Source organism: Leuresthes tenuis, unplaced genomic scaffold, assembly GCF_036924035.1.
Source record: "Leuresthes tenuis unplaced genomic scaffold, fLeuTen1.0.hap1 SCAF_13, whole genome shotgun sequence".
In the NCBI taxonomy this organism is placed as follows: Eukaryota; Metazoa; Chordata; class Actinopteri; order Atheriniformes; family Atherinopsidae; genus Leuresthes; species Leuresthes tenuis.
Window position 1 is genome coordinate 256,337 of NW_027325367.1, and position 27,419 is coordinate 283,755.

At 47.9% G+C, this 27,419-nt stretch overlaps 1 protein-coding gene across 1 annotated transcript; it reads left to right on the plus strand.

Annotated features, from left to right (window-relative positions):
• The first annotated feature begins 3,612 nt into the window (after window positions 1-3,612).
• On the plus strand, window positions 3,613-13,489 carry LOC140267438 (photoreceptor outer segment membrane glycoprotein 2-like). Its single transcript, XM_072362709.1, has 3 exons — window positions 3,613-4,314; window positions 11,852-12,098; window positions 13,179-13,489. Exons 1-3 carry the CDS (start codon window positions 3,734-3,736, stop codon window positions 13,431-13,433), a joined length of 1,083 nt encoding a protein of 360 aa, XP_072218810.1. The 5' UTR covers window positions 3,613-3,733; the 3' UTR covers window positions 13,434-13,489.
• Window positions 13,490-27,419: the final 13,930 nt, after the last annotated feature.

The window sequence follows — 27,419 nt, forward strand, 5'->3', positions numbered from 1 at the left end:
AAAAGCAGCCACAAATAAAGCAAGAGTTTGTTCTCATTGATCAGCCTTGGGTTCATGATCGATAAGATTCAGACTTCTTCACGTGCACTGGACACATTTTTGGACGTTGATGGAAAAACAACCGAAACCAGAAGCTAAGACGCTTTTATTCTGAAGGATTCCGGAAGCGAGAAGCTGCAGCTGAGCGCTCACTTGATGCACCTGTGTCTCTCCCTGAGGAAACCCGAGGCCCCGCCTTCCTGCACTGGAAACGCTCCGGATACATGACGTCATTGCGTAATTGACCATAGACTGTGTATATGTCTCTGTGATTGACAGGAGCTGGGAGAGACTGGTACGCCCCGCCCTTTCTGACGTCAGCGTGTGACGTTATCAGAAACTCAATAAACAGAGCATTGTTGTTGTTATTGTTGTTCCGAACAGGAAAGTAAACAAAGCGATATGGACCAATCAATTGTTTATGAAGATTGGCTAATATTGATTATAGATTGTGAAGATGTGTTTATGATAATTCAAAATGTTTTTTTACAAATGCTCTGAAACTCGTTTATTTTTTCCTCTGGTGGTTCTAGTTTATGTTTACGCATTTAGCAGATGCTTTTATCCAAAGCTACTAATAAATGAGGAAATAACATTACAGCTAACTTTTATAAAATTAATGTTCAGAATCCTTTTGGCTGTTCTTTAATTTGGTTAAACTTATTAAATCCTACTTTAGAAATGGTTTTGATTGTAGTTTACCGTTAGCGAGTTGTTAGCTCCGGCGCTAACGACTCACGAGTTCGTTTCCATTCCCACTTTAGCTCGCTGCTAGCTCGCTGCTAGCTGACATCCATCCTTTATCATCCATGAAGGGAAACGAATGTGCGACTTTTCATGTAAACTGGACAGTTTGAGGTGAGCTCAGATCATGCCAGCGGTCTCTTCTTATAGCAGCCGACCACTTATTCCGCCGCTCTACGTCCTTTGGGATGGAATAAAACTGCATTTCGGGGTTTCTTTCACTGCTATCACAGCCAACAGCACAACATCTTTCAGATAACATACATTTTTCTGATTTTCCTCCGACTCCACTTGTTCTGGTAACTCAACGCTGTAACCCGTGACCTTTGACCTGAGTGCTGCGGGCGGAGCGAAAATACAGAGACGTCATGTGGTCCTGATGAATAAAGGAAAATATATTAAAAGTTGCTCAGAACTATTGATCAACAAGCAGTTTGTTGTCTGGTTCTCCTCTTCATGATGCTCCAACATCTGCAGCAGGAGCCAGAAAAGCAGCTGAAACTCATCTGCCCACAGAACCCGTGTCCACTGTCTTTCTGTCCCTCTGAGATGAGCTGGAGTCCAGAGAACTGGGCCGTGGTTCTGCTCAGAGCTGATATATGGCTTCCTCCTGGTGTGATGCAGCTTCAGCTCACATTTCTGGATGCAGCCGTGGACTGTGTTGAGTGGAAATGCTTTTCCCAGCTCCTCCTGAGCCCATGTGGCTGTATGGATCATGGTGGCCTGACGGTTTCTCCTGCAGTGCTGCCTGAGGGCTCCGAGCTCATCCAACAGGGCTTTCTGTCCTTGGCCTTTCCACACTGAGACTTCCCCAGACTCCCTGAATCTGTTCCCAATATTCTGCTCTGTAGATGCTGAAAGACCAAAGTTCTTTCCAGTCTGACTCTGAGGAATATTTCCTGAACTTATTGATGATTCTCTGATGGAGTTTGGCACAAAGCGGTGAGCCACGACCCATCCTTGTTGGAGAGGCTGAACCTTTGGTGGAAGCTGCTTTTATACCCAATCCTGACACCCTCACCTGTCAGCAGGTAACCTGCTGCTTGGAGAAGCTCCAGAAGCTGTTTCTGTAGATTCTATAAACTTTCTGTCTTTATTTGGCTCCAGAACAGCTTTTACTGAGTGTTGCTGCATCAGGTTCTACTTTTGTTTTGGGTTCTGCTGGTCGGAGAATACTCTGAACATCATTTCTTTGTTTCAGTTAAATCAAACTAACAGATTTAAGTTTTTGTTGGAACATCAGACCTGAAATCTGATTAATCATTGATGCATCTTAACTTAATTTGAACTGATATGAATATCAGATAAATGTAATTCATGCATTTACTTCTGGTTCTGGTTCTGACTGCAGGAACTGATGAACCCATTTGTTTGAAGAGTGTGACCACCAGAGGGCGCTGGAGGACCAGCAGCTTCACTGATGGAGAGGAGATGCTTCACGCTGCATCCTGCTGCTGTTTTAGCACTAAAAACCCACAGAGGCTGCATCATTATTGCATCTCACCTGAAAAGCAAGACTCTGAGATGCTGGATCTGAACACCCCACCAAAGAGAATATTCTTCAGTTTACAGAGAGCCCTCTCGGGTTCCTGGTTCTAATCCCGGTTGGTTCTGTCTGTGTGGAGTCTGCATGTTCTCCCCGTGTCTGCACGGGTTCTCCGGTTCTCCGGTTCCTCCCACCATCCAAAAACATGCTGTCAGGTTACCTGGTGACTCTGGGAGTGAGTGTGGTTGACCTGTGCAGGTGAGCCCCGCTGGGATAGGCTCCAGCCCCCCTGTGGTATAGAAGATGGATGGATGGATATTCATCATGCTTTTTAACAGAGGATTGAGCACTTTTTGCAGTATTTTGGCTCATGTTTGCACGTTAAATGTTTTCACAGCAAAGCTTTTAGGTTTTGCTCCAGTGACAATAATCAGAAGCATGTAGTGAGAGAGTATTACACAAGATGTGCAAAGTATGACTATTTTACAATGAAAATATAAAGAATCTGAGGATGAAATGTGGGCCTGAAAGCATCAATAATCTGATTAATGATGCATGAATGATTAAAACTGCTGCTCTCAGGTGAGTCTAAAGTGAGGCCTCCTGATGACGCTCCTTCAGCCGCTCGGAGCTTACAACAAGGCTGATTAGCTGTAAGGAGATTACAGGTGCATGATGGGACGTTAACAGCCTCAGAGCTGCATCGTTCGCTTGGTGGAGTCCTGCTGACAGGCGGTCGGAGCGAAGTCTGACGGATGAGATCCTCGGCTCAGGTGATGTTGGAATAAGTGAACTGAGCAGAAAATGGAGACATTTGTATGATTCTGATCCTCCGACATGTCCTGTGACTGATGTCATCAGCGTGTGATGTCATCAGCCGCAGTTTAAACTTTCTTGCCTGTCTCACATGGCGCCTGTGGAGCGACTGAAATACCTCATTAAGCTGATTACGGCTGCCTGCTCTTCTTCCTCCTTTAGATGAAGGCCGCGCTGAAGGTGGATCTCTGAGCCGTGTGTCTGAGATCCAAACCGGAGCAGCCGGGTTCTGAGGTTCTGTCAGGTTCTGAGGTTCTGTACGTCTCCACGGGCTTGGTGCTGAGGAAAAGGAAGCCTGACCTTTAACCTCTCTGCTAACACAGCATATAAAGCAGTGAGCTGTTCTCTTCTTTACAAACGGAATCACGTGACCGCGGTGCTGCCCGACAGGACTTTTGGATGCGGATCCTTTCGTAGAACAAACTTCTGGCAGCCAGACGGAAATGACCATCTGATTTCTTACTCATGGATCAATCATTTTGATTTCCTGGAGGAAACTAACATTCAGACTTCCTGTTCAGGCGGGGGTGCTCATGGTTGGGTGCAGATGTTTGTCACCTAGTGGTAGTGAGAGGTACTGCACCATGAGGTCCAGTTTTTGACCGTGGCCTCCTCCTCGTGGATGTGCGGCGCTGTGACAGTGAAGCCATGGCAGTCGGTAAGGTGACCTTCACCAAGGCAGAGAGGGAGAAGCTGGCTGAGGTCCTCTGGCTGCTCAACTGGATCTCCGTGGTGACTGGCGCCATCCTCTTTGGCCTGGGGTTGTTCCTCAAAGTGGAGATCCAGAAATGGCAGGAGGTGATGTCAGAGCAGGGGGTCCTCTACGTGCCACACATGCTGATCACCACGGGCCTGGCCGCCTGCGGCATCAACTTCCTGGGCGCCAAGATCTGCCTGGACTGTGCCGACACGAACAAGTTCCTGCGCTGGAAGCTGGCGATGATGCCGTACGTCGTCTGCACCTTCTTCTTCACGGCCTGCGTCCTGGCGGGGGCGCTCATGTGCTACGGCATCCGCAGCCAGCTGGAGGAGTCCCTGTTCCTGGGCCTGAGAAACACCATGAGCCACTACAAGGACACGGACATGCCGGGCCGCTGCTACCTGAAGAGGACGCTGGACATGCTTCAGATCCAGTTCCAGTGCTGCGGGAACAGCGGCTATCGGGACTGGTTCCAGGTCCAGTGGATCAGCAGCCGCTACCTGGATATGACCAGCAGTTCTGTAGTAGAGTAAGTGGAGCTGAAGTGTTGGTTCTGGTCAGTCCTGCTGAACAGCAGGAAGGTGTTTGGTAGAAGTTCTACTCTGATCACCTTAAAGCAGCTGAAACAGACAAAAACTTCCAGCCAAACTAAAAAAAACTGCAGAAATCTACAACCTCAAAGCTTCATTTGACTCACAGGAACACAGTTTCCTGTTGTGTTTATGTGTCTTTAACACAGATTCTGTACTGGAATCATCTGTCAGAGTAGGAACTGTTGGTGAAGTTTCACAGACAGGAAACAGCTGATTTTCAGATTGAGGCCACTGGTCCACTGCAGGTAAGTCTGGCAGATACAGAGATCAAAGGATTAACCAGCAGGGTTCATCTCAGGAAGAAATGACTCAATATAACCCGTTTATACTCAGCTGTATGTTCATAAAAACTGTCAGTTATATATAGCAAAACAGTGAATTATCTTTATAAGGTTATCAGAACACGATGAAAGCAGCTGCTCCTCAGCAGGTGTTAAAACTCAGTGAATCCAACCTCAGGTGAACATATTACACTGTCTCATTATTTATGGGACGCAAACTGAGACTAAACACAGAAGCATTGTGTGAAACTAAGTGAACCCTTCCTGCTCCCACAGGAACTAAGTAGCAGCCAGCAGCTGCTGATCAATGCTCTGATTAACTGATCAACGCTCTGATGAACTGATCAATGCTCTGATTAACTGATCAATGCTCTGATTAACTGATCGATGCTCTGATTAACTGATCAATGCTCTGATTAACTGATCGATGCTCTGATTAACTGATCAATGCTCTGATTAACTGATCGATGCTCTGATTAACTGATCAAAGCTCTGATTAACTGATCAATGCTCTGATTAACTGATCAATGCTCTGATTCACTGATCAATGCTCTGATTAACTGATCAATGCTCTGATTAACTGATCAATGCTCTGATTAACTGATCAATGCTCTGATTCACTGATCCTCAGTGTGAGCAGCTCTATAAAAGCAGGAGTTCTGTCAGTTTAACACGATGCCAACACCAGCAATGATCTGAGAGAAGCAGCTGCTGCTGCCCATCAGTCTGGGAAGGGTTATAAGGCCATTTCCAGACTATCTGGAGTCCATCATTCTACAGAGAGAAAGATTATTCACAAGTGGAAAACATTCAGGACAGCTGTCAATCTTCCCAGGAGTGGACGTCCCAGCAAGTTCACCCCAAGGTGAAGAAGCCCAGAGCTACATCTCAGACTCTACAGGCCTCAGTTAGCATGCTAAAGGTTAAAGGTCACCCCAAGGTGAAAAAGCCCAGAGCTACATCTCAGACTCTACAGGCCTCAGTTAGCATGTTAAAGGTTAAAGGTCACCCCAAAGTGAAAAAGCCCAGAGCTACATCTCAGACTCTACAGGCCTCAGTTAGCATGTTAAAGGTTAAAGGTCACCCCAAGGTGAAAAAGCCCAGAGCTACATCTCAGACTCCACAGGCCTCAGTTAGCATGTTAAAGGTTAAAGTTCACCCCAAGGGGAAAAAGCCCAGAGCTACATCTCAGACTCTACAGGCCTCAGTTAGCATGCTAAAGGTTAAAGGTCACCCCAAGGTGAAGAAGCCCAGAGCTACATCTCAGACTCTACAGGCCTCAGTTAGCATGTTAAAGGTTAAAGTTCACCCCAAGGTGAAAAAGCCCAGAGCTACATCTCAGACTCTACAGGCCTCAGCTAGCATGTTAAAGGTTAAAGGTCACCCCAAAGTGAAAAAGCCCAGAGCTACATCTCAGACTCTACAGGCCTCAGTTAGCATGTTAAAGGTTAAAGGTCACCCCAAGGTGAAAAAGCCAAGAGCTACATCTCAGACTCCACAGGCCTCAGTTAGCATGTTAAAGGTTAAAGTTCACCCCAAGGGGAAAAAGCCCAGAGCTACATCTCAGACTCTACAGGCCTCAGTTAGCATGCTAAAGGTTAAAGGTCACCCCAAGGTGAAGAAGCCCAGAGCTACATCTCAGACTCTACAGGCCTCAGTTAGCATGTTAAAGGTTAAAGTTCACCCCAAGGTGAAAAAGCCCAGAGCTACATCTCAGACTCTACAGGCCTCAGTTAGCATGTTAAAGGTTAAAGGTCACCCCAAGGGGAAAAAGCCCAGAGCTACATCTCAGACTCTACAGGCCTCAGTTAGCATGCTAAAGGTTAAAGGTCACCCCAAGGTGAAGAAGCCCAGAGCTACATCTCAGACTCTACAGGCCTCAGTTAGCATGTTAAAGGTTAAAGTTCACCCCAAGGTGAAAAAGCCCAGAGCTACATCTCAGACTCCACAGGCCTCAGTTAGCATGTTAAAGGTTAAAGTTCACCCCAAGGTGAAAAAGCCCAGAGCTACATCTCAGACTCTACAGGCCTCAGTTAGCATGTTAAAGGTTAAAGTTCACCCCAAGGTGAAAAAGCCCAGAGCTACATCTCAGACTCCACAGGCCTCAGTTAGCATGTTAAAGGTTAAAGTTCACCCCAAGGTGAAAAAGCCCAGAGCTACATCTCAGACTCCACAGGCCTCAGTTAGCATGCTAAAGGTTAAAGGTCACCCCAAGGTGAAGAAGCCCAGAGCTACATCTCAGACTCTACAGGCCTCAATTAGCATGTTAAAGGTTAAAGTTCACCCCAAGGTGAAAAAGCCCAGAGCTACATCTCAGACTCTACAGGCCTCAGTTAGCATGCTAAAGGTTAAAGGTCACCCCAAGGTGAAGAAGCCCAGAGCTACATCTCAGACTCTACAGGCCTCAGTTAGCATGTTAAAGGTTAAAGTTCACCCCAAGGTGAAAAAGCCCAGAGCTACATCTCAGACTCCACAGGCCTCAGTTAGCATGTTAAAGGTTAAAGTTCACCCCAAGGTGAAAAAGCCCAGAGCTACATCTCAGACTCCACAGGCCTCAGTTAGCATGTTAAAGGTTAAAGTTCACCCCAAGGTGAAAAAGCCCAGAGCTACATCTCAGACTCCACAGGCCTCAGTTAGCATGTTAAAGGTTAAAGTTCACCCCAAGGTGAAAAAGCCCAGAGCTACATCTCAGACTCCACAGGCCTCAGTTAGCATGTTAAAGGTTAAAGTTCACCCCAAGGTGAAAAAGCCCAAAGCTACATCTCAGACTCCACAGGCCTCAGTTAGCATGCTAAAGGTTAAAGGTCACCCCAAGGTGAAGAAGCCCAGAGCTACATCTCAGACTCTACAGGCCTCAATTAGCATGTTAAAGGTTAAAGTTCACCCCAAGGTGAAAAAGCCCAGAGCTACATCTCAGACTCTACAGGCCTCAGTTAGCATGCTAAAGGTTAAAGGTCACCCCAAGGTGAAGAAGCCCAGAGCTACATCTCAGACTCTACAGGCCTCAGTTAGCATGCTAAAGGTTAAAGGTCACCCCAAGGTGAAGAAGCCCAGAGCTACATCTCAGACTCCACAGGCCTCAGTTAGCATGCTAAAGGTTAAAGGTCACCCCAAGGTGAAAAAGCCCAGAGCTACATCTCAGACTCTACAGGCCTCAGTTAGCATGTCAAAGGTTAAAGGTCATACATCTCAGACTCTACAGGCCTCAGTTAGCATGTTAAAGGTCAAAGGTCACCCCAAGGTGAAAAAGCCCAGAGCTACATCTCAGACTCTACAGGCCTCAGTTAGCATGTTAAAGGTTAAAGGTCACCCCAAGGTGAAGAAGCCCAGAGCTACATCTCAGACTCTACAGGCCTCAGTTAGTATGTTAAAGGTTAAAGGTCACCCCAGGGTGAAAAAGCCCAGAGCTACATCTCAGACTCTACAGGCCTCAGTTAGCATGTTAAAGGTTAAAGGTCACCCCAAGGTGAAGAAGCCCAGAGCTACATCTCAGACTCTACAGGCCTCAGTTAGCATGTTAAAGGTTAAAGGTCACCCCAAGGTGAAGAAGCCCAGAGCTACATCTCAGACTCTACAGGCCTCAGTTAGCATGTTAAAGGTTAAAGGTCACCCCAAGGTGAAAAAGCCCAGAGCTACATCTCAGACTCTACAGGCCTCAGTTAGCATGTTAAAGGTCAAAGGTCACCCCAAGGTGAAAAAGCCCAGAGCTACATCTCAGACTCTACAGGCCTCAGTTAGCATGTTAAAGGTTAAAGGTCATGACAGCACAGTTAGAAAAAGACTGAACAATGATGGCTTGTTTGGAAGGGCTGCAGGAGAAAGCCTCTTCTCTCTAAAAAGAACATGGCAGCACAGCTTAGGTTTGCAAAGCTGCATCTGAACAAAGCTCAAGACTTCTGGAACAATGTCCTTTGGACAGACCAGAGCAAAGTGGAGATGGCTGCTGGATCAGGGGTTCACTTAGTTTGTCACTTTTGTTGGACTCAGTTTTTAATAAAGCCATCAGTCCAGTCTGAATCTGAATTCTTCTGATTTTTGCTGTGTTCAGAAGGGTTCCTAACCCTAACTCTAACCCTTCATAAGGGTTCCTAACCCTAACTCTAACCCTTCATAAGGGTTCCTAACCCTAACTCTAACCCTTCAGAACAGTTACTAACTCTTACCCTAACCCGAGACACAGGGTTCGGGTTCCAGCTGCAGAGCCCACAGTGGAACCCTGAGACTGCTGTGACAAAGGAAGCAGAGCGTCTTCAGGACTTCAGCCACAGACTGACTCACAGACTGACCCACAGACTGACTCACAGACTGACTCACAGACTGACCCACAGACTGACTCACAGACTGACTCACAGACTGACTCACAGACTGACCCACAGACTGACCCACAGACTGACTCACAGACTGACTCACAGACTGACTCACAGACTGACTCACAGACTCACAGACTGACCCACAGACTGACCCACAGACTGACTCACAGACTGACCCACAGACTGACCCACAGACTGACTCACAGACTGACTCACAGACTGACCCACAGACTGACCCACAGACTGACTCACAGACTGACCCACAGACTGACCCACAGACTGACCCACAGACTGACTCACAGACTGACCCACAGACTGACCCACAGACTGACTCACAGACTGACCCACAGACTGACTCACAGACTGACCCACAGACTGACCCACAGACTGACTCACAGACTGACCCACAGACTGACCTACAGACTGACTCACAGACTGACCCACAGACTGACTCACAGACTCACAGACTGACTCACAGACTGACCCACAGACTGACCCACAGACTGACCCACAGACTGACTCACAGACTGACTCACAGACTGACCCACAGACTGACCCACAGACTGACTCACAGACTGACTCACGGACTGACTCACAGACTGACCCACAGACTGACTCACAGACTGACCCATAGACTGACTCACAGACTGACCTACAGACTGACCCACAGACTGACCCACAGACTGACTCACAGACTGACCCTTAGACTGACTCACAGACTGACTCACAGACTGACTCACATACTGACCCACAGACTGACTCACAGACTGACTCAGACTGACCCACAGACTGACTCACAGACTGACTCACAGACTGACCCATAGACTGACTCACAGACTGACCCACAGACTGACCCACAGACTGACTCACAGACTGACCCACAGACTGACTCACAGACTGACCCACAGACTGACCCATAGACTGACTCACAGACTGACCCACAGACTGACCCACAGACTGACTCACAGACTGACCCACAGACTGACTCACAGACTGACCCACAGACTGACCCACAGACTGACCCACAGACTGACCCACAGACTGACTCACAGACTGACTCACAGACTGACCCACAGACTGACCGACAGACTGACCCACAGACTGACTCACAGACTGACCCACAGACTAACTCACAGACTGACTCACAGACTGACTCACAGACTGACCCACAGACTGACCCACAGACTGACCCACAGACTGACTCACAGACTGACTCAGACTGACCCACAGACTGACTCACAGACTGACTCACAGACTGACCCACAGACTGACTCACAGACTGACCCACAGACTGACCCACAGACTGACCCACAGACTGACTCACAGACTCACAGACTGACCCACAGACTGACTCACAGACTGACCCACAGACTGACCCACAGACTGACTCACAGACTGACTCACAGACTGACTCACAGACTCACAGACTGACTCACAGACTGACCCACAGACTGACCCACAGACTGACTCACAGACTGACCCACAGACTGACCCACAGACTGACCCACAGACTGACTCACAGACTGACTCACAGACTGACCCATAGACTGACTCACAGACTGACCCACAGACTGACCCACAGACTGACTCACAGACTGACCCACAGACTGACTCACAGACTGACCCACAGACTAACTCACAGACTGACTCACAGACTGACTCACAGACTGACCCACAGACTGACCCACAGACTGACCCACAGACTGACTCACAGACTGACCCACAGACTGACCCACAGGCTGACCCACAGACTGACTCACAGACTGACCCACAGACTGACTCACAGACTGACCCACAGACTGACCCACAGACTGACCCACAGACTGACTCACAGACTGACTCACAGACTCACAGACTGACCCACAGACTGACTCACAGACTGACCCACAGACTGACCCACAGACTGACTCACAGACTGACTCACAGACTGACTCACAGACTCACAGACTGACTCACAGACTGACCCACAGACTGACCCACAGACTGACCCACAGGCTGACCCACAGACTAACTCACAGACTGACTCACAGACTGACTCACAGACTCACAGACTGACCCACAGACTAACTCACAGACTGACTCACAGACTGACCCACAGACTGACCCACAGACTGACTCACAGACTGACCCACAGACTGACTCACAGACTGACTCACAGACTGACCCACAGACTGACTCACAGACTGACCCACAGACTGACCCACAGACTGACTCACAGACTGACCCACAGACTGACTCACAGACTGACCCACAGACTAACTCACAGACTGACTCACAGACTGACTCACAGACTGACTCACAGACTGACCCACAGACTAACTCACAGACTGACCCACAGACTGACTCACAGACTGACCCACAGACTGACCCACAGACTGACTCACAGACTGACTCACAGACTGACTCACAGACTCACAGACTGACTCACAGACTGACCCACAGACTGACCCACAGACTGACCCACAGGCTGACCCACAGACTAACTCACAGACTGACTCACAGACTGACTCACAGACTCACAGACTGACCCACAGACTAACTCACAGACTGACTCACAGACTGACCCACAGACTGACCCACAGACTGACTCACAGACTGACCCACAGACTGACTCACAGACTGACTCACAGACTGACCCACAGACTGACTCACAGACTGACTCACAGACTGACCCACAGACTGACTCACAGACTGACTCACAGACTGACTCACAGACTGACTCACAGACTGACCCACAGACTGACCCACAGACTGACCCACAGACTGACTCACAGACTGACTCACAGACTGACCCACAGGCTGACCCACAGACTGACCTACAGACTGCTCTGCTCACAGCAGCTGCCTAACAGTTGTACTCACAGCCTGCTCCTTCCCTGCAGCCGTCTGAGGAGCAACGTGGAGGGGAAGTATCTGATGGAAGGCGTCCCCTTCAGCTGCTGCAGCACCCTCTCCCCTCGGCCCTGCATCCAGCAGCAGCTCAGCAGCCCCTCGGCGCACTTCAACTACGACGAGCAGAGCCAGCAGCAGAACCTGTGGGGGAGAGGCTGCCGACAGGCGCTGCTGGACCACTACACCGGCATCATGCAGTCCATCGGCCTCACCGTGCTGCTCATCTGGCTCTTTGAGGTACTCGCCACCAAAATACATCTAAGAAACAACCAGTTACAGCTGCCAGTGATAATGATGAGCAGAATATATCAAAAATATATCAGAATATATCAGAATATCAGAAAATACAAGACTGAGCAGCAACATCACGCTCCATTTCACCACATTATTATCCGCAGGAATGAACCCAGCATGGTTGCAGAATGAGTTCTAACTGCAAGAACTGATTTTTCATCACAATTGCTTTGAAATTGATCATATTTTTAAACATAAATGCCTCAGTATAAAGCTGCTCTATCCTCTGTAGTTTTCACTGTTTAAACATCGTTCAATAATAAATGAACATAGTTCTACAGAAATACAATAAGAAGCTTTTCTCTGTGAGTTATGCACAAAAACTGGTTTTAGTCATTTCTCTAATTAACTTAAAACTAGTTTCTCCTTCATATTAATCACAAGTTAACCAGTTTTCAAGTGTAAACGTCTGCTGTTAGAAGTCCAAGAATCCACTCAAACAGCAAGTAACCATGGTAACAGCTGATGTTAACAGAGACAGTAAAGCAGGGGGGGTAATCACCGCTGAAGCCAGGTCATTTCTGGACCTGCTCAGCAGTGTGTTCAGGGTGACTTTGGAGAAATGACTCGATCCTCCTCAGAGTACTGAAGCCCCTCTCTGACTCTGATGGTTGTTTGGGTTCATTTCAGCGTTTCAGTGCTCTGAGGATTGTTCTCCGTCAGCTTCCTGAACAGTGAGTCTAAGATGTTAACCCCACAAACTCCACCTTTCAGTGTGGCTTGCTGGGTCCAGGCGCTGTCTCCTCCAAAGAGAGAGCATGGCTGTTAGCTTGGAGCTGTAACTGAAACCAAGTGACACAAGCGCTATGATTTTGGTGACTGTCCTTTACTTTTATTTCAGCATCTTTTGGTTGATGTGTCCATTAACTCTTTACTTCAAGTTATTCCTCCAAAATCTTTGAAGAAAATGGATGAGAAAGTAAAAAGTCTACTTCTTTACGATGCTTCTAGCATGAGTAGTGGCTCACTTTACCTTTACAGCTATTCAACCATTCCACAGTAACGTTGCTCTTTTCCTGCCAGCTGCTGGTTCTGACCGGGGTCCGATACCTGCAGACGGCCATGGAGAACGTTCTTCGGCTGGGCGATCCAGAGTCAGAGTCGGAGGGTTGGATTCTGGAGAACAGCCTGGCAGAAACAGCCCGCTCCAACTTTAACATAATAAAGAATCTAGGGAAGTGTTACCAGGTGGATGATGACCCAAACATTAACATCCCGACAGCGGCTGGAGAGCAGGAAGTGCCATCCCAGCAGGTCCAGGTCCCGGTGACCTGCTAGCATCCAACCAGAACTCTGATCACAGAGCAGGAAATCCCTCAAGCTGCAGGATGTGGTGTGAAGCCGTCACCTGGGAACTCTGATGGATTTGAAGAAACGTGTTTAAGTTCAGCTGATGGACCACCAAAGGCTTCTGTAAGTTTGGTATTTTGGACAAAATCATGGAGGAGACACATGAAAGGGTCACAAAACCAGATTTCTTCTGGTTTCTAAATTAAATTTCTTCATGACAAAAGGGGCTGAAGTGGGAGCAGTGATTTCCTTCGACACAGAGACGGACAACAGACTAAAACTGCAGTTTGGTGAACAGTTTGAGGAACAGTTTAAGGAACAGTCTGAGGAACAGTTTGAGGAACAGTTTGAGGAACAGTCTGAGGAACAGTCTGAGGAACAGTTTGAGGAACAGTCTGAGGAACAGTTTGAGGAACAGTTTGAGGAACAGTCTGAGGAACAGTTTGAGGAACAGTTTGGCAAAAAGTTTGAGGAGCAAAGGAACAGTCTGAGGAACAGTTTGAGGAACAGTTTGAGGAACAGTCTGAGGAACAGTTTGAGGAACAGTTTGAGGAACAGTTTGAGGAACAGTTTGAGGAACAATCTGAGGAACAGTTTGAGGAACAGTTTGGCAAAAAGTTTGAGGAGCAAAGGAACAGTTTGAGGAACAGTTTGAGGAATAGTTTGAGGAACAGTCTGAGGAACAGTCTGAGGAACAGTCTGAGGAACAGTTTGAGGAGCAAAGGAACAGTCTGAGGAACAGTTTGAGGAACAGTCTGAGGAACAGTCTGAGGAACAGTTTGGCAAAAAGTTTGAGGAGCAAAGGAACAGTTTGAGGAACAGTTTGAGGAACAGTTTGGCAAAAAGTTTGAGGAGCAAAGGAACAGTTTGAGGAACAGTTTGAGGAACAGTTTGGCAAAAAGTTTGAGGAGCAGTTTGAGGAACAGTCTGAGGAACAGGCTGAGGAACAGTTTGAGGAACAGTTTGAGGAACAGTTTGAGGAACAGTTTGACAAAAAGTTTGAGGAGCAAAGGAACAGTTTGAGGAACAGTTTGAGGAACAGTCTGAGGAACAGTCTGAGGAACAGTTTGAGGAACAGTCTGAGGAACAGTTTGAGGAACAGTTTGAGGAATAGTTTGAGGAACAGTCTGAGGAACAGTCTGAGGAACAGTTTGAGGAACAGTTTGAGGAACAGTCTGAGGAGCAGTTTGAGGAACAGTTTGAGGAACAGTTTGGCAAAAAGTTTGAGGAGCAAAGGAACAGTTTGAGGAACAGTTTGAGGAACAGTCTGAGGAACAGTCTGAGGAACAGTCTGAGGAACAGTTTGAGGAACAGTCTGAGGAACAGTTTGAGGAACAGTTTGGCAAAAAGTTTGAGGAGCAAAGGAACAGTTTGAGGAACAGTCTGAGGAACAGTCTGAGGAACAGTTTGAGGAACAGTTTGAGGAACAGTTTGGCAAAAAGTTTGAGGAGCAAAGGAACAGTTTGAGGAACAGTTTGAGGAACAGTCTGAGGAACAGTCTGAGGAACAGTCTGAGGAACAGTTTGAGGAACAGTTTGGCAAAAAGTTTGAGGAGCAAAGGAACAGTTTGAGGAACAGTTTGAGGAACAGTTTGAGGAACAGTCTGAGGAACAGTTTGAGGAACAGTCTGAGGAACAGTTTGAGGAACAGTTTGGCAAAAAGTTTGAGGAGCAAAGGAACAGTTTGAGGAACAGTTTGAGGAACAGTCTGAGGAACAGTTTGAGGAACAGTTTGAGGAACAGTTTGGCAAAAAGTTTGAGGAGCAAAGGAACAGTTTGAGGAACAGTTTGAGGAACAGTCTGAGGAACAGTTTGGCAAAAAGTTTGAGGAGCAAAGGAACAGTTTGAGGAACAGTCTGAGGAACAGTCTGAGGAACAGTTTGAGGAACAGTTTGGCAAAAAGTTTGAGGAGCAAAGGAACAGTTTGAGGAACAGTTTGAGGAACAGTCTGAGGAACAGTTTGAGGAACAGTCTGAGGAACAGTTTGAGGAACAGTTTGGCAAAAAGTTTGAGGAGCAAAGGAACAGTTTGAGGAACAGTTTGAGGAACAGTCTGAGGAACAGTCTGAGGAACAGTTTGAGGAACAGTCTGAGGAACAGTCTGAGGAATAGTTTGAGGAACAGTTTGGCAAAAAGTTTGAGGAGCAAAGGAACAGTTTGAGGAACAGTTTGAGGAACAGTTTGAGGAACAGTCTGAGGAACAGTTTGAGGAACAGTTTGGCAAAAAGTTTGAGGAGCAAAGGAACAGTTTGAGGAACAGTTTGAGGAACAGTCTGAGGAACAGTCTGAGGAACAGTTTGAGGAACAGTTTGGCAAAACGTTTGAGGAGCAAAGGAACAGTTTGAGGAACAGTTTGAGGAACAGTCTGAGGAACAGTCTGAGGAACAGTTTGAGGAACAGTCTGAGGAACAGTCTGAGGAACAGTTTGGCAAAAAGTTTGAGGAGCAAAGGAACAGTTTGAGGAACAGTCCGAGGAACAGTCTGAGGAACAGTTTGAGGAACAGTTTGAGGAACAGTCTGAGGAGCAGTTTGAGGAACAGTTTGAGGAACAGTTTGAGGAACAGTCTGAGGAACAGTTTGAGGAACAGTTTGAGGAACAGTTTGGCAAAAAGTTTGAGGAGCAAAGGAACAGTTTGAGGAACAGTTTGAGGAACAGTCTGAGGAACAGTTTGAGGAACAATTTGAGGAACAGTTTGGCAAAAAGTTTGAGGAGCAAAGGAACAGTTTGAGGAACAGTTTGAGGAACAGTCTGAGGAACAGTTTAAGAAGCAGTTTGAGGAACAGTTTAAGAAGCAGTTTGAGGAACAGTGTAAGAAGTAGTTTGAGGAACAGTGTAAGAAGCAGTTTGAGGAACAGTTTAAGAAGCAGTTTGAGGAACAGTCTGAGGAACAGTCTGAGGAACAGTTTGAGGAACAGTTTGAGGAACAGTCTGAGGAACAGTTTGAGGAACAGTTTAAGGAGCAGTCTGAGGAACAGTTTAAGAAGCAGTTTGAGGAACAGTGTAAGAAGTAGTTTGAGGGACAGTTTGAGGAACAGTCTGAGGAACAGTTTGAGGAACAGTTTAAGGAGCAGTCTGAGTAACAGTTTAAGAAGCAGTTTGAGGAACAGTGTAAGAAGTAGTTTGAGGAACAGTCTGAGGAACAGTCTGAGGAACAGTTTGAGGAACAGTTTGAGGAACAGTCTGAGGAACAGTTTGAGGAACAGTTTAAGGAGCAGTCTGAGGAACAGTTTAAGAAGCAGTTTGAGGAACAGTGTAAGAAGTAGTTTGAGGAACAGTCTGAGGAACAGTCTGAGGAACAGTTTGAGGAACAGTGTGAGGAACAGTGAGGAACAGTCTGAGGAACAGTCTGAGGAACAGTCTAAGGAGCAGTCTGAGGAACAGTTTGAGGAACAGTTTAAGGAGCAGTCTGAGGAACAGTTTAAGAAGCAGTTTGAGGAACAGTGTAAGAAGTAGTTTGAGGAACAGTCTGAGGAACAGTTTGAGGAACAGTCTGAGGAACAGTTTGGCAAAAAGTTTGAGGAGCAAAGGAACAGTTTGAGGAACAGTTTGAGGAACAGTTTGGCAAAAAGTCTGAGGAACAGTTTGAGGAGCAGTTTGAGGAACATGTTTGAGGAACAGTCTGAGGAACAGTTTGAGGAACAGTTTGGCAAAAAGTTTGAGGAGCAAAGGAACAGTTTGAGGAACAGTCTGAGGAACAGTCTGAGGAACAGTTTGGCAAAATGTTTGAGGAACAGTTTGAGGAACAGTTTGGCAAAAAGTCTGAGGAACAGTCTGAGGAACAGTCTGAGGAACAGTCTGAGGAACAGTCTGAGCAACAGTTTGAGGAACAGTTTGAGGAACAGTTTGAGGAGCAAAGGAACAGTCTGAGGAACAGTCTGAGGAATAGTTTGAGGAACAGTTTGAGGAACAGTTTGAGGAACAGTTTGAGGAGCAAAGGAACAGTCTGAGGAACAGTTTGAGGAATAGTTTGAGGAACAGTTTGAGGAATAGTTTGGTGGATAGTTTGTTGAACAGTTTGAGGATCTCCTTTAGGAAACACCGGACCGTCCTTCCTGAGAGAAAGGAGCTCATTCTGTCCCAGAATGCCTTGCAGCTGCAGCTTTTATGGCGGCGCTCCATCGTTTTCCTCCAGTCGTTCTAACTGTGATTCATAAATATGAGGACAGGAGGATGAGCAGCCTGTGACAGCACTATATTTACCTTTTTATCTTTATTTTTCACTTCCAAACTCTGATAATAAAGTAATATTCTACATTATCTCTGATATATGAGAGAAGCTTCCTGTAACAACATGATCAGATCCATCTGCAGCTGTTTCTGGAGAATATTTATTGAACATCTGGAGTTTTACACCCACATCACAGCTGGGTGTCAGAGTGCTGAAGCAGTTTTTCTCCATCTAACTTTAACCATGTGATGTCTTTTAGGAGGAAAAGATGATGGGAGGGTTGCTTTTGACTATATTGACTATTGACAATTATTACCGGACCCTGGGAGTCAAAATTAACTGATAAAGCTGCCAGTAGCCCAACTCTACAATGAGATAAGGTTGGGTAAAGTTATAAAGCAGAACTGACTGAGTTTACAGCACACCATCAGATCCAACATCTGTAAATTATCTGGATTTTATAACAATCTGTAGCAGGACAGGTGTGAACATTCACCTGGTGAGATGGTGAATCCTGGATGCTAACACAGATAGCACAGCAACAACTCAGGGAGGTCAAAGGTCATGACAGTATCTACTGTCTGATAAACTTCTATCATCTTACAGAGAGTACAAAGACGTAAAGAAGGAAGTCAGACCAGATTGATTTTTACTGATTCTCTGTGTTAGAAACATCATGTATACAGATTCATATCAGATAAAAGAGACAAAAACACCAGACTGTGTTCCACTGAACAAGGTTTCAAACAACTGGCTTGAATTTTTAAACCCTCAGTAGGGAGAAAGTAACATATCAGCTGTTAAATATGAAAAAGAAAACAAATGTATGATGAGAACTGGGGTCCGTTCCACAAAGCAGGTTTAGTAAAAACTCTGAGTTTATTAACCCTGAAATGGCAACTCAAACCAGAGAAAGAGGAGTAACTCTAGCCTGGAGAGAGCTAACTTAAACTCTCAGTCAGTTACCGTAGTAACAGACCTGGTTTTTCTCAATAAACCTCGAGTTTCTCTCCGTCTCCGCCCTCTTTCAGCCACACACTTTGATTTCCTCATTCATTCAGTCAGCAGGTTTTGGTGTAGCCCAGTTCTTCTACTTCTGGAAGTCCGTCAGACACTGAAAAAAGGGGGCGACGTTTTTCCCGAACACGTCCTTTAGACAACGATCCCGTGGATGAAGCATTACTGCGCAGATACTTAAATATTGGTCAGGAGATGGTTATCAGACCATCATAGATGAAGTACATTTTTAAACGGCACCATCAGAATCTGTTGGGACAAAAAAAGACGAATAAATGTCATGAAGCTCTGCAGTGGACTGATAAGGAGCCATTCCCTGGAATCAGGTGTGGGGGAGGAGGGAAACATCGAAAGATGCGCTAACTCAACCCAGACTTGACTGATAATGGATCTGTGAACTATAACCGGGCGGCTTTAAGGCAGCAGAGCTGAGTGCAGAAGGAAGGACGGCCTCCTTCTCCTGTGAGGAGCAGAAAGTCATTCTAAAGAAATACGAGGATGGAAAACAAAACCTTAGCGAAAAACCTAACACGGTGGCAGCATCAGAGAGACGCCAAATGGCGTGGAAACGGATTGCGTAAGTTCCACATGTCGTCTACATTTAACGCAGCCGTGCATCCAGTCACTGTCCTGCATATGAATCACATGCAGCACAATTAGTCTGATTCCCCCAGATGTGAAAAGGACTTTGGTGCTGATAAAGAACATCACTTCTTCTGGTAAGTTTTTAATCCCATAACAGCAAAGCTGGAAGCTGATGCCACAGTTGCATCATATTAATACATCAAGCTGTCAGTCTGAGTGAAATCATCCTGATTTTGAGCTGCGTCAGAACTTAGCTCTTAACTCTTCTTTAAAACAAAAATGAGAGCCCTGAATGTACAGAAGCTCGAGGTCTTTCCTACTTAAACAACTAAACCTCCTGTGATGACTCCTTCCTGCTTCGCTCTGCTCCACCAGGCAGAAGGGAAACATGATCAATCTGTAACTTTACAGCCTTCATTTTTACACCTCTGGCAGTTTGCTGTTAACCCCCACGGCTGCAGCTTCACTGTAACACTTCCCCTTTGCACATATTGTATTCAGTTCTGTTATTTCATGTTAGCTTCATTTTATTTTATTTAGTTTAATTTGAATTGAATTTAATTTAGTACTTTCCCTCTTGTTAATAACTGTTTCACAGCAGTTTCCGCCGGGACAAATAAAGCTTCTAGAATCTTCTCATTTACACCTTTTACAGCAAACGTAACGGATCAGATGGTCCTGGATCAATCCTGAAAGTTACCCTGACCTGGAGCAGCTTTGCCCTTCGTAGTAAGTTACCATGGTAACCTAGCTCGCTAAGAATGAATCCAGCTTTGTGGTACCGGAAAGTCAGGGTTAACCCTGAAGTTACCTCGCTAAGCCGGCACTCCTGCTTCGTGATTCAGGCCCCAGGCCAGAGATACCTGCTGAGAGAGAGAAACACAAGTTAATGACAGCAATGATGTCAGAGGGAGGAGAGGTGCATCATGGGAGCTCCCCCAGCAGGCTGGGCCTGTAGCAGCAGAACATGGAGGGAGGAGAGGTGCATCATGGGAGCTGCCCAGCAGGCTGGGCCTATAGCAGCAGAACATGGAGGGAGGAGAGGTGCATCATGGGAGCCCCCCCAGCAGCCTGGGCCTATAGCAGCAGAACATGGAGGGAGGAGAGGTGCATCATGGGAGCTCCCCCAGCAGGCTGGGCCTATAGCAGCAGAACATGGAGGGAGGAGAGGTGCATCATGGGAGCTCCCCCAGCAGGCTGGGCCTATAGCAGCAGAACATGGAGGGAGGAGAGGTGCATCATGGGAGCTCCCCCAGCAGGCTGGGCCTATAGCAGCAGAACATGGAGGGAGGAGAGGTGCATCATGGGAGCTCCCCCAGCAGCCTGGGCCTATAGCAGCAGAACATGGAGGGAGGAGAGGTGCATCATGGGAGCTCCCCCAGCAGGCTGGGCCTATAGCAGCAGAACATGGAGGGAGGAGAGGTGCATCATGGGAGCCCCCCCAGCAGCCTGGGCCTATAGCAGCAGAACATGGAGGGAGGAGAGGTGCATCATGGGAGCTCCCCCAGCAGGCTGGGCCTATAGCAGCAGAACATGGAGGGAGGAGAGGTGCATCATGGGAGCTCCCCCAGCAGGCTGGGCCTATAGCAGCAGAACATGGAGGGAGGAGAGGTGCATCATGGGAGCTCCCCCAGCAGGCTGGGCCTATAGCAGCAGAACATGGAGGGAGGAGAGGTGCATCATGGGAGCTCCCCCAGCAGGCTGGGCCTATAGCAGCAGAACATGGAGGGAGGAGAGGTGCATCATGGGAGCTCCCCCAGCAGGCTGGGCCTATAGCAGCAGAACATGGAGGGAGGAGAGGTGCATCATGGGAGCTCCCCCAGCAGGCTGGGCCTATAGCAGCAGAACATGGAGGGAGGAGAGGTGCATCATGGGAGCCCCCCCAGCAGCCTGGGCCTATAGCAGCAGAACATGGAGGGAGGAGAGGTGCATCATGGGAGCTCCCCCAGCAGGCTGGGCCTATAGCAGCAGAACATGGAGGGAGGAGAGGTGCATCATGGGAGTCCCCCCAGCAGGCTGGGCCTATAGCAGCAGAACATGGAGGGAGGAGAGGTGCATCATGGGAGCCCCCCCCAGCAGGCTGGGCCTATAGCAGCAGAACATGGAGGGAGGAGAGGTGCATCATGGGAGCTCCCCCAGCAGCCTGGGCCTATAGCAGCAGAACATGGAGGGAGGAGAGGTGCATCATGGGGGGTTTACAGCGGCTCTATCGTGTGTTGTTGCTCTTATCAGAGTTTTCAGATCTCAACAATTAAATAAAGGTTTCAGAAAATGAACACGAAGCAGAAGATGTTCCTGTTGGGTTGGGGGGAACAGCTACATTTGGTCTCAGCTGCAGGAGATGGAAAGATGACTGATCTATGCGCCCCTGCAGTTCATTACACTAATCTAACATAAATCAATGCATGAGGATTTATAGAAGATGGATTTAGAAACATTACAGCAGTGATCTCACAATTAAACGCAACAAAAACATGACAAAGTTTCCTTTAAACAGCTGATGCAACGTTTCCCCACCAGAGGGCAGGAGAGACTCACTGAGCCCGGCTCCAACCGCATCTGCTCTGTGTACTTGTACTCTGGTTGAGTATTTGCTGGTAGGGTCTCTGTGTACTTGTACTCTGGTTGAGTATTTGCAGCCCAGCCCTCTGTGTACTTGTACTCTGGTTGAGTATTTGCAAACCGGTCCTCTGTGTACTTGTACTCTGGTTGAGTATTTGCTGGTAGGGTCTCTGTGTACTTGTACTCTGGTTGAGTATTTGCAAACCGGTCCTCTGTGTACTTGTACTCTGGTTGAGTATTTGCTGGTAGGGCCCTCTGTGTACTTGTACTCTGGTTGAGTATTTGCTGGTAGGGTCTCTGTGTACTTGTACTCTGGTTGAGTATTTGCAGCCCGGCCCTCTGTGTACTTGTACTCTGGTTGAGTATTTGCTGGTAGGGCCCTCTGTGTACTTGTACTCTGGTTGAGTATTTGCAAACCGGTCCTCTGTGTACTTGTACTCTGGTTGAGTATTTGCTGGTAGGGCCCTCTGTGTACTTGTACTCTGGTTGAGTATTTGCAGCCCAGGCCTCTGTGTACTTGTACTCTGGTTGAGTATTTGCAGCCCGGCCCTCTGTGTACTTGTACTCTGGTTGAGTATTTGCTGGTAGGGCCCTCTGTGTACTTGTACTCTGGTTGAGTATTTGCAAACCGGTCCTCTGTGTACTTGTACTCTGGTTGAGTATTTGCTGGTAGGGCCCTCTGTGTACTTGTACTCTGGTTGAGTATTTGCAGCCCAGGCCTCTGTGTACTTGTACTCTGGTTGAGTATTTGCTGGTAGGGCCCTCTGTGTACTTGTACTCTGGTTGAGTATTTGCAGCCCAGGCCTCTGTGTACTTGTACTCTGGTTGAGTATTTGCTGGTAGGGCCCTCTGTGTACTTGTACTCTGGTTGAGTATTTGCTGGTAGGGCCCTCTGTGTACTTGTACTCTGGTTGAGTATTTGCTGGTAGGGCCCTCTGTGTACTTGTACTCTGGTTGAGTATTTGCTGGTAGGGCCCTCTGTGTACTTGTACTCTGGTTGAGTATTTGCAAACCGGTCCTCTGTGTACTTGTACTCTGGTTGAGTATTTGCTGGTAGGGTCTCTGTGTACTTGTACTCTGGTTGAGTATTTGCAGCCCAGGCCTCTGTGTACTTGTACTCTGGTTGAGTATTTGCAGCCCGGCCCTCTGTGTACTTGTACTCTGGTTGAGTATTTGCTGGTAGGGCCCTCTGTGTACTTGTACTCTGGTTGAGTATTTGCAAACCGGTCCTCTGTGTACTTGTACTCTGGTTGAGTATTTGCTGGTAGGGCCCTCTGTGTACTTGTACTCTGGTTGAGTATTTGCAGCCCAGGCCTCTGTGTACTTGTACTCTGGTTGAGTATTTGCTGGTAGGGCCCTCTGTGTACTTGTACTCTGGTTGAGTATTTGCAGCCCAGGCCTCTGTGTACTTGTACTCTGGTTGAGTATTTGCTGGTAGGGCCCTCTGTGTACTTGTACTCTGGTTGAGTATTTGCTGGTAGGGCCCTCTGTGTACTTGTACTCTGGTTGAGTATTTGCTGGTAGGGCCCTCTGTGTACTTGTACTCTGGTTGAGTATTTGCAAACCGGTCCTCTGTGTACTTGTACTCTGGTTGAGTATTTGCTGGTAGGGTCTCTGTGTACTTGTACTCTGGTTGAGTATTTGCTGGTAGGGCCCTCTGTGTACTTGTACTCTGGTTGAGTATTTGCAGACCGGTCCTCTGTGTACTTGTACTCTGGTTGAGTATTTGCTGGTAGGGCCCTCTGTGTACTTGTACTCTGGTTGAGTATTTGCAGCCCAGCCCTCTGTGTACTTGTACTCTGGTTGAGTATTTGCAGCCCGGCCTCTGTGTACTTGTACTCTGGTTGAGTATTTGCAGCCCAGGACTCTGTGTACTTGTACTCTGGTTGAGTATTTTATGGTAGGGCCCTCTGTGTACTTGTACTCTGGTTGAGTATTTTATGGTAGGGCCCTCTGTGTACTTGTACTCTGGTTGAGTATTTGCTGGTAGGGCCCTCTGTGTACTTGTACTCTGGTTGAGTATTTGCAGCCCGGCCTCTGTGTACTTGTACTCTGGTTGAGTATTTGCAGCCCGGCCTCTGTGTACTTGTACTTCAGTCATGTAATAAATACACAGTTATTACAGTACATTCCCACACTGTCAGTAGTATTTGAGTATTTGTACTGCAGCCAATCACAGCCCTCTCTGACCTGCAGGGAGACGGTTGTCATGGAGACGGTCATGTGGTGCTCAGTGCCCCAGATTATTCTTCCTCCCCCCACCCTTACCCTATTTATTCCTTTGTTCTCCTCCTCTTCTCCTTCACTTCCTTCTTCTTTCCTACGTCTTGTTTATTCATCCCTTCTTCGTTTTTTTTGTCGTCCTTTTCCATCTTTCTGTCTTCTACCTCATGCTATCCTCTCCTCCCTGTCATCTGTTTTTCTGCCTTCACTTTATTGAATTCCTCCATCTTTCTTCAGTTTGTCCTTGCCCCCCCCACACAGTCTGATGGATCTATCAGACTTTGTTGTGTAAACCCTCCCCGTCTCTCTGGATGGCCGGTCAAATGCCACCAGCTGGTGGGTTGCTGTGGTTACAGGGATTAAACCAGCTCAGGATTTCCTAATCGACTGGGTTCACCTCCTCGTGTCCCATAATGCACCTGTGATGCACTGTTACATAAGAGAGAGCGAGGTTGATCCGAACAGAGCCTGTGATGCTGCTCACGCTATGAGTACTAAAGTGTTTACTGCTGGTATTACTGATGGTCGCCGATCGGACGGCCGCTGTCCCGCCGCCGATCGGACGGCCGCTGTCCCGCCGCCGTTCGGACGGCCGCTGTCCCGCCGCCGATCGGACGGCCGCTGTCCCGCCGCCGATCGGACAGCCGCTGTCCTGACTGATCACAGCTGATCAACACACGGCACGTAGACGAAAGTCCTGGAAACTGACAAACAGGAACTGTCTGCTTTCACTTCCTCAGTAAAACACAGAGTTCCAGACACCCAAACTCAGCGGTTCAGTCTAAATTCTCTTGACATCACCTGCTAAAACAAACCTGCACAGGTGCGCCAGCAGACATTCTACGGCCTGAGGGGACACCTGTGCAGGGACTGGCTGGACCTCCACCCCGACAGGTGATGTCACAACTCTTCCACCTCTCCAGACTCAATGGACCTCATTGAAGAACCGTTCGTACGAACAGATTTGTTCTTAAGTCGTGTGTACAAGATATTTAACAAAATGTGCGCATTCACCAATGTTTTTGTATTCTAAGTTTTCTCTCAGGTACGAACAGAAAGTGATCCACACCTGTCGTAGGATTACTTACTAATGGATTGTATACCTAATCACTTTGAAGCAATCGTAAGATTATAACCCCTAATTATGCTGACATTATTCTGTTATGCTGCAAATATGCAGTTTACTGGAGCCACAACTCCGGAGAGGAACACGCCGATCAAACCCAGTTCCACCACACGTCCAGGTCCTCGCCACCCTTTTGGTGCCTTGGCACCTTGGAACCTTCCAGAGGGAGAGTGGCGACAGATCGGGTGTGTCCCAGTCCTCTGTGAGTCGTGCACTCCCCTTGATCATCAAAGCTCATGAGTTTATCACCCAGGTACATCAAATTCCCTTAAACAAATTTAAATTTAGAGGGACTTCCATGCTTTCGCTGGACTGCCGAACATATACGCATCAAAGCACCTTCCCCCACCGCGTTCCCTGTCCTCAAACGCAAACAGTACGACTCCATCAAATCATATCAGACTCCAAATACAACCTTTTGAATGTCGATGGCCTGGAGGAGCGCACGACTCCTTTGTGCTGGAAAATAGCTCAGTTGGGACGGGTCTTGCGTAAGGCGTGCATAGGGATGGCCGTGTGGTTGGTAAGTGACTTGTCTGATTGTTAATATTCACCATGCTAACTTCAGATCATTTATCTAAAATCCACTCTTTTCTTCAGCTTTAGCCCCCTGACTGTTAGCACCCTTAGTCAGAACTCTGTCATACGCACCCCCGCAGGGTGGAGCGCACTATTGGTGCGTTGAAGGCCAGGTGGATGTGTCTGGATACAGCGGGGGGAGGGGAAACTACTCTATAGCTCAGAGAAGGCGTGACAGATTACTCTGGCATGACCAACGGTCTCCCACTACCTGAATCAGCTCAGAAAGACAACATGCCAGAAGACCCCCCCACCATGGACTGCCCCATCAAAGTGCCGTCATGATGAGGGAGCAACTGATTGTATGGCTTTAAGGCCATCATGCTGTGATTAATTGAAAATAATCAAGAACGTGATTTGAACAGGTTTGGGTTTACATTTTCTTGTTCTGAGAATTTGTCTGAACACATCTGCTATGCATACAAGACTCGTCGCAGATATATTCTCCAGACCTTTTAGAATCTGCCCTTGATTTCTCGGCACTGCGCTGAATACCACTTGTGTGCGTGGGGGACGGCGGGGAGCATCAGATGGTCCCGGCTGTGGTGTTGCATCTAATTGGTCTTCCTCTAAATAAAATGATTGAACATGATTGTTTGACTATTCCTTTCACATATGTAACATTTACACATTGGATCTCTGAAAGCAGAACTTGCATTTCAGAGCCCGTAAAATTACTCTTGTTGCGCCTTGGTGCATTCTCATTAATTAAGGCTTCCTGGCACAGGAGAGAGGAAGCGTAGCTGTGGCGGCCTGTTGCCACTGCAGGTTCTCTCAGAGAGACTCAGAGACAGCGGACGGCTCAACGTATAGTTTATTTAACCCTTTTCACGAATGTGGAGTCGTTCGCAGGCCTTCCCTCCCGGTTCGTGCTGCCGACTCCACTTCAATCTTCTCCCAGCTCCAGCATGCTACTGAGTTTTTAAAGGAGGAGAGTGATTAGACAAGTGACTGCCGGTGCACTAATCACTCACCTAGTCCTGCTCCCCAGAGCTCTCTCCTGCAGCTGATGCACCACTCCCCCTCCACATACCTCCACCGCCTGACTTTGGCCGGGGAGCCGTCCGGCCTAACCTACTGTAGTGTAGTGCCAGATACCAGCGGGTGATCCATGCATTGACATCTTTCATGCGGTGGAGCCACTGGAGGGGAGCATGGTCCGAGCAGAGGGTGAATGGGCGCCCCAGCAAGTAATACCGCAGAGCGCCGACCGCCCACCGGAAGGCCAGGCACTCCCTCTCCACCGTGCTGTACCTGGTCTCCCTCTCGGATAGTTTCTGGCTGATGTAAAGCACTGGGCGGTCAACGCCCCGCACCTGCTGGGACAGAACAGCCCCCAACCCCCTTCCCGATGCATCAGTCTGCAGGACGAATGGGAGAGAGAAGTTAGGTGTGTGGAGAAGAGGCTCCCCACAGAGGGTCTGCTTTACCCTCTCAAGTGACGCCTGGCACTGCTCCGTCCACCGGACCGGATCAGAGGCACCTTTTCAGGTGAGGTCGGTCAAGGGGCTGGTCAGCTCCGCGAAGTTGGGAATAAATCGCCGGTAATATCCGGCCAGCCCCAAAAACCGCCTCACCTCTTTTTTGGTCTTAGGTTTTGGGCAGGCTGCAATCGCTGCTGTCTTGTCTACCTGTGGACGCACCTGCCCGCCGCCCAAGTGGTATCCCAGATACCGTACCTCCCTCCGTCCAATTGCACACTTCTTTGGGTTGGC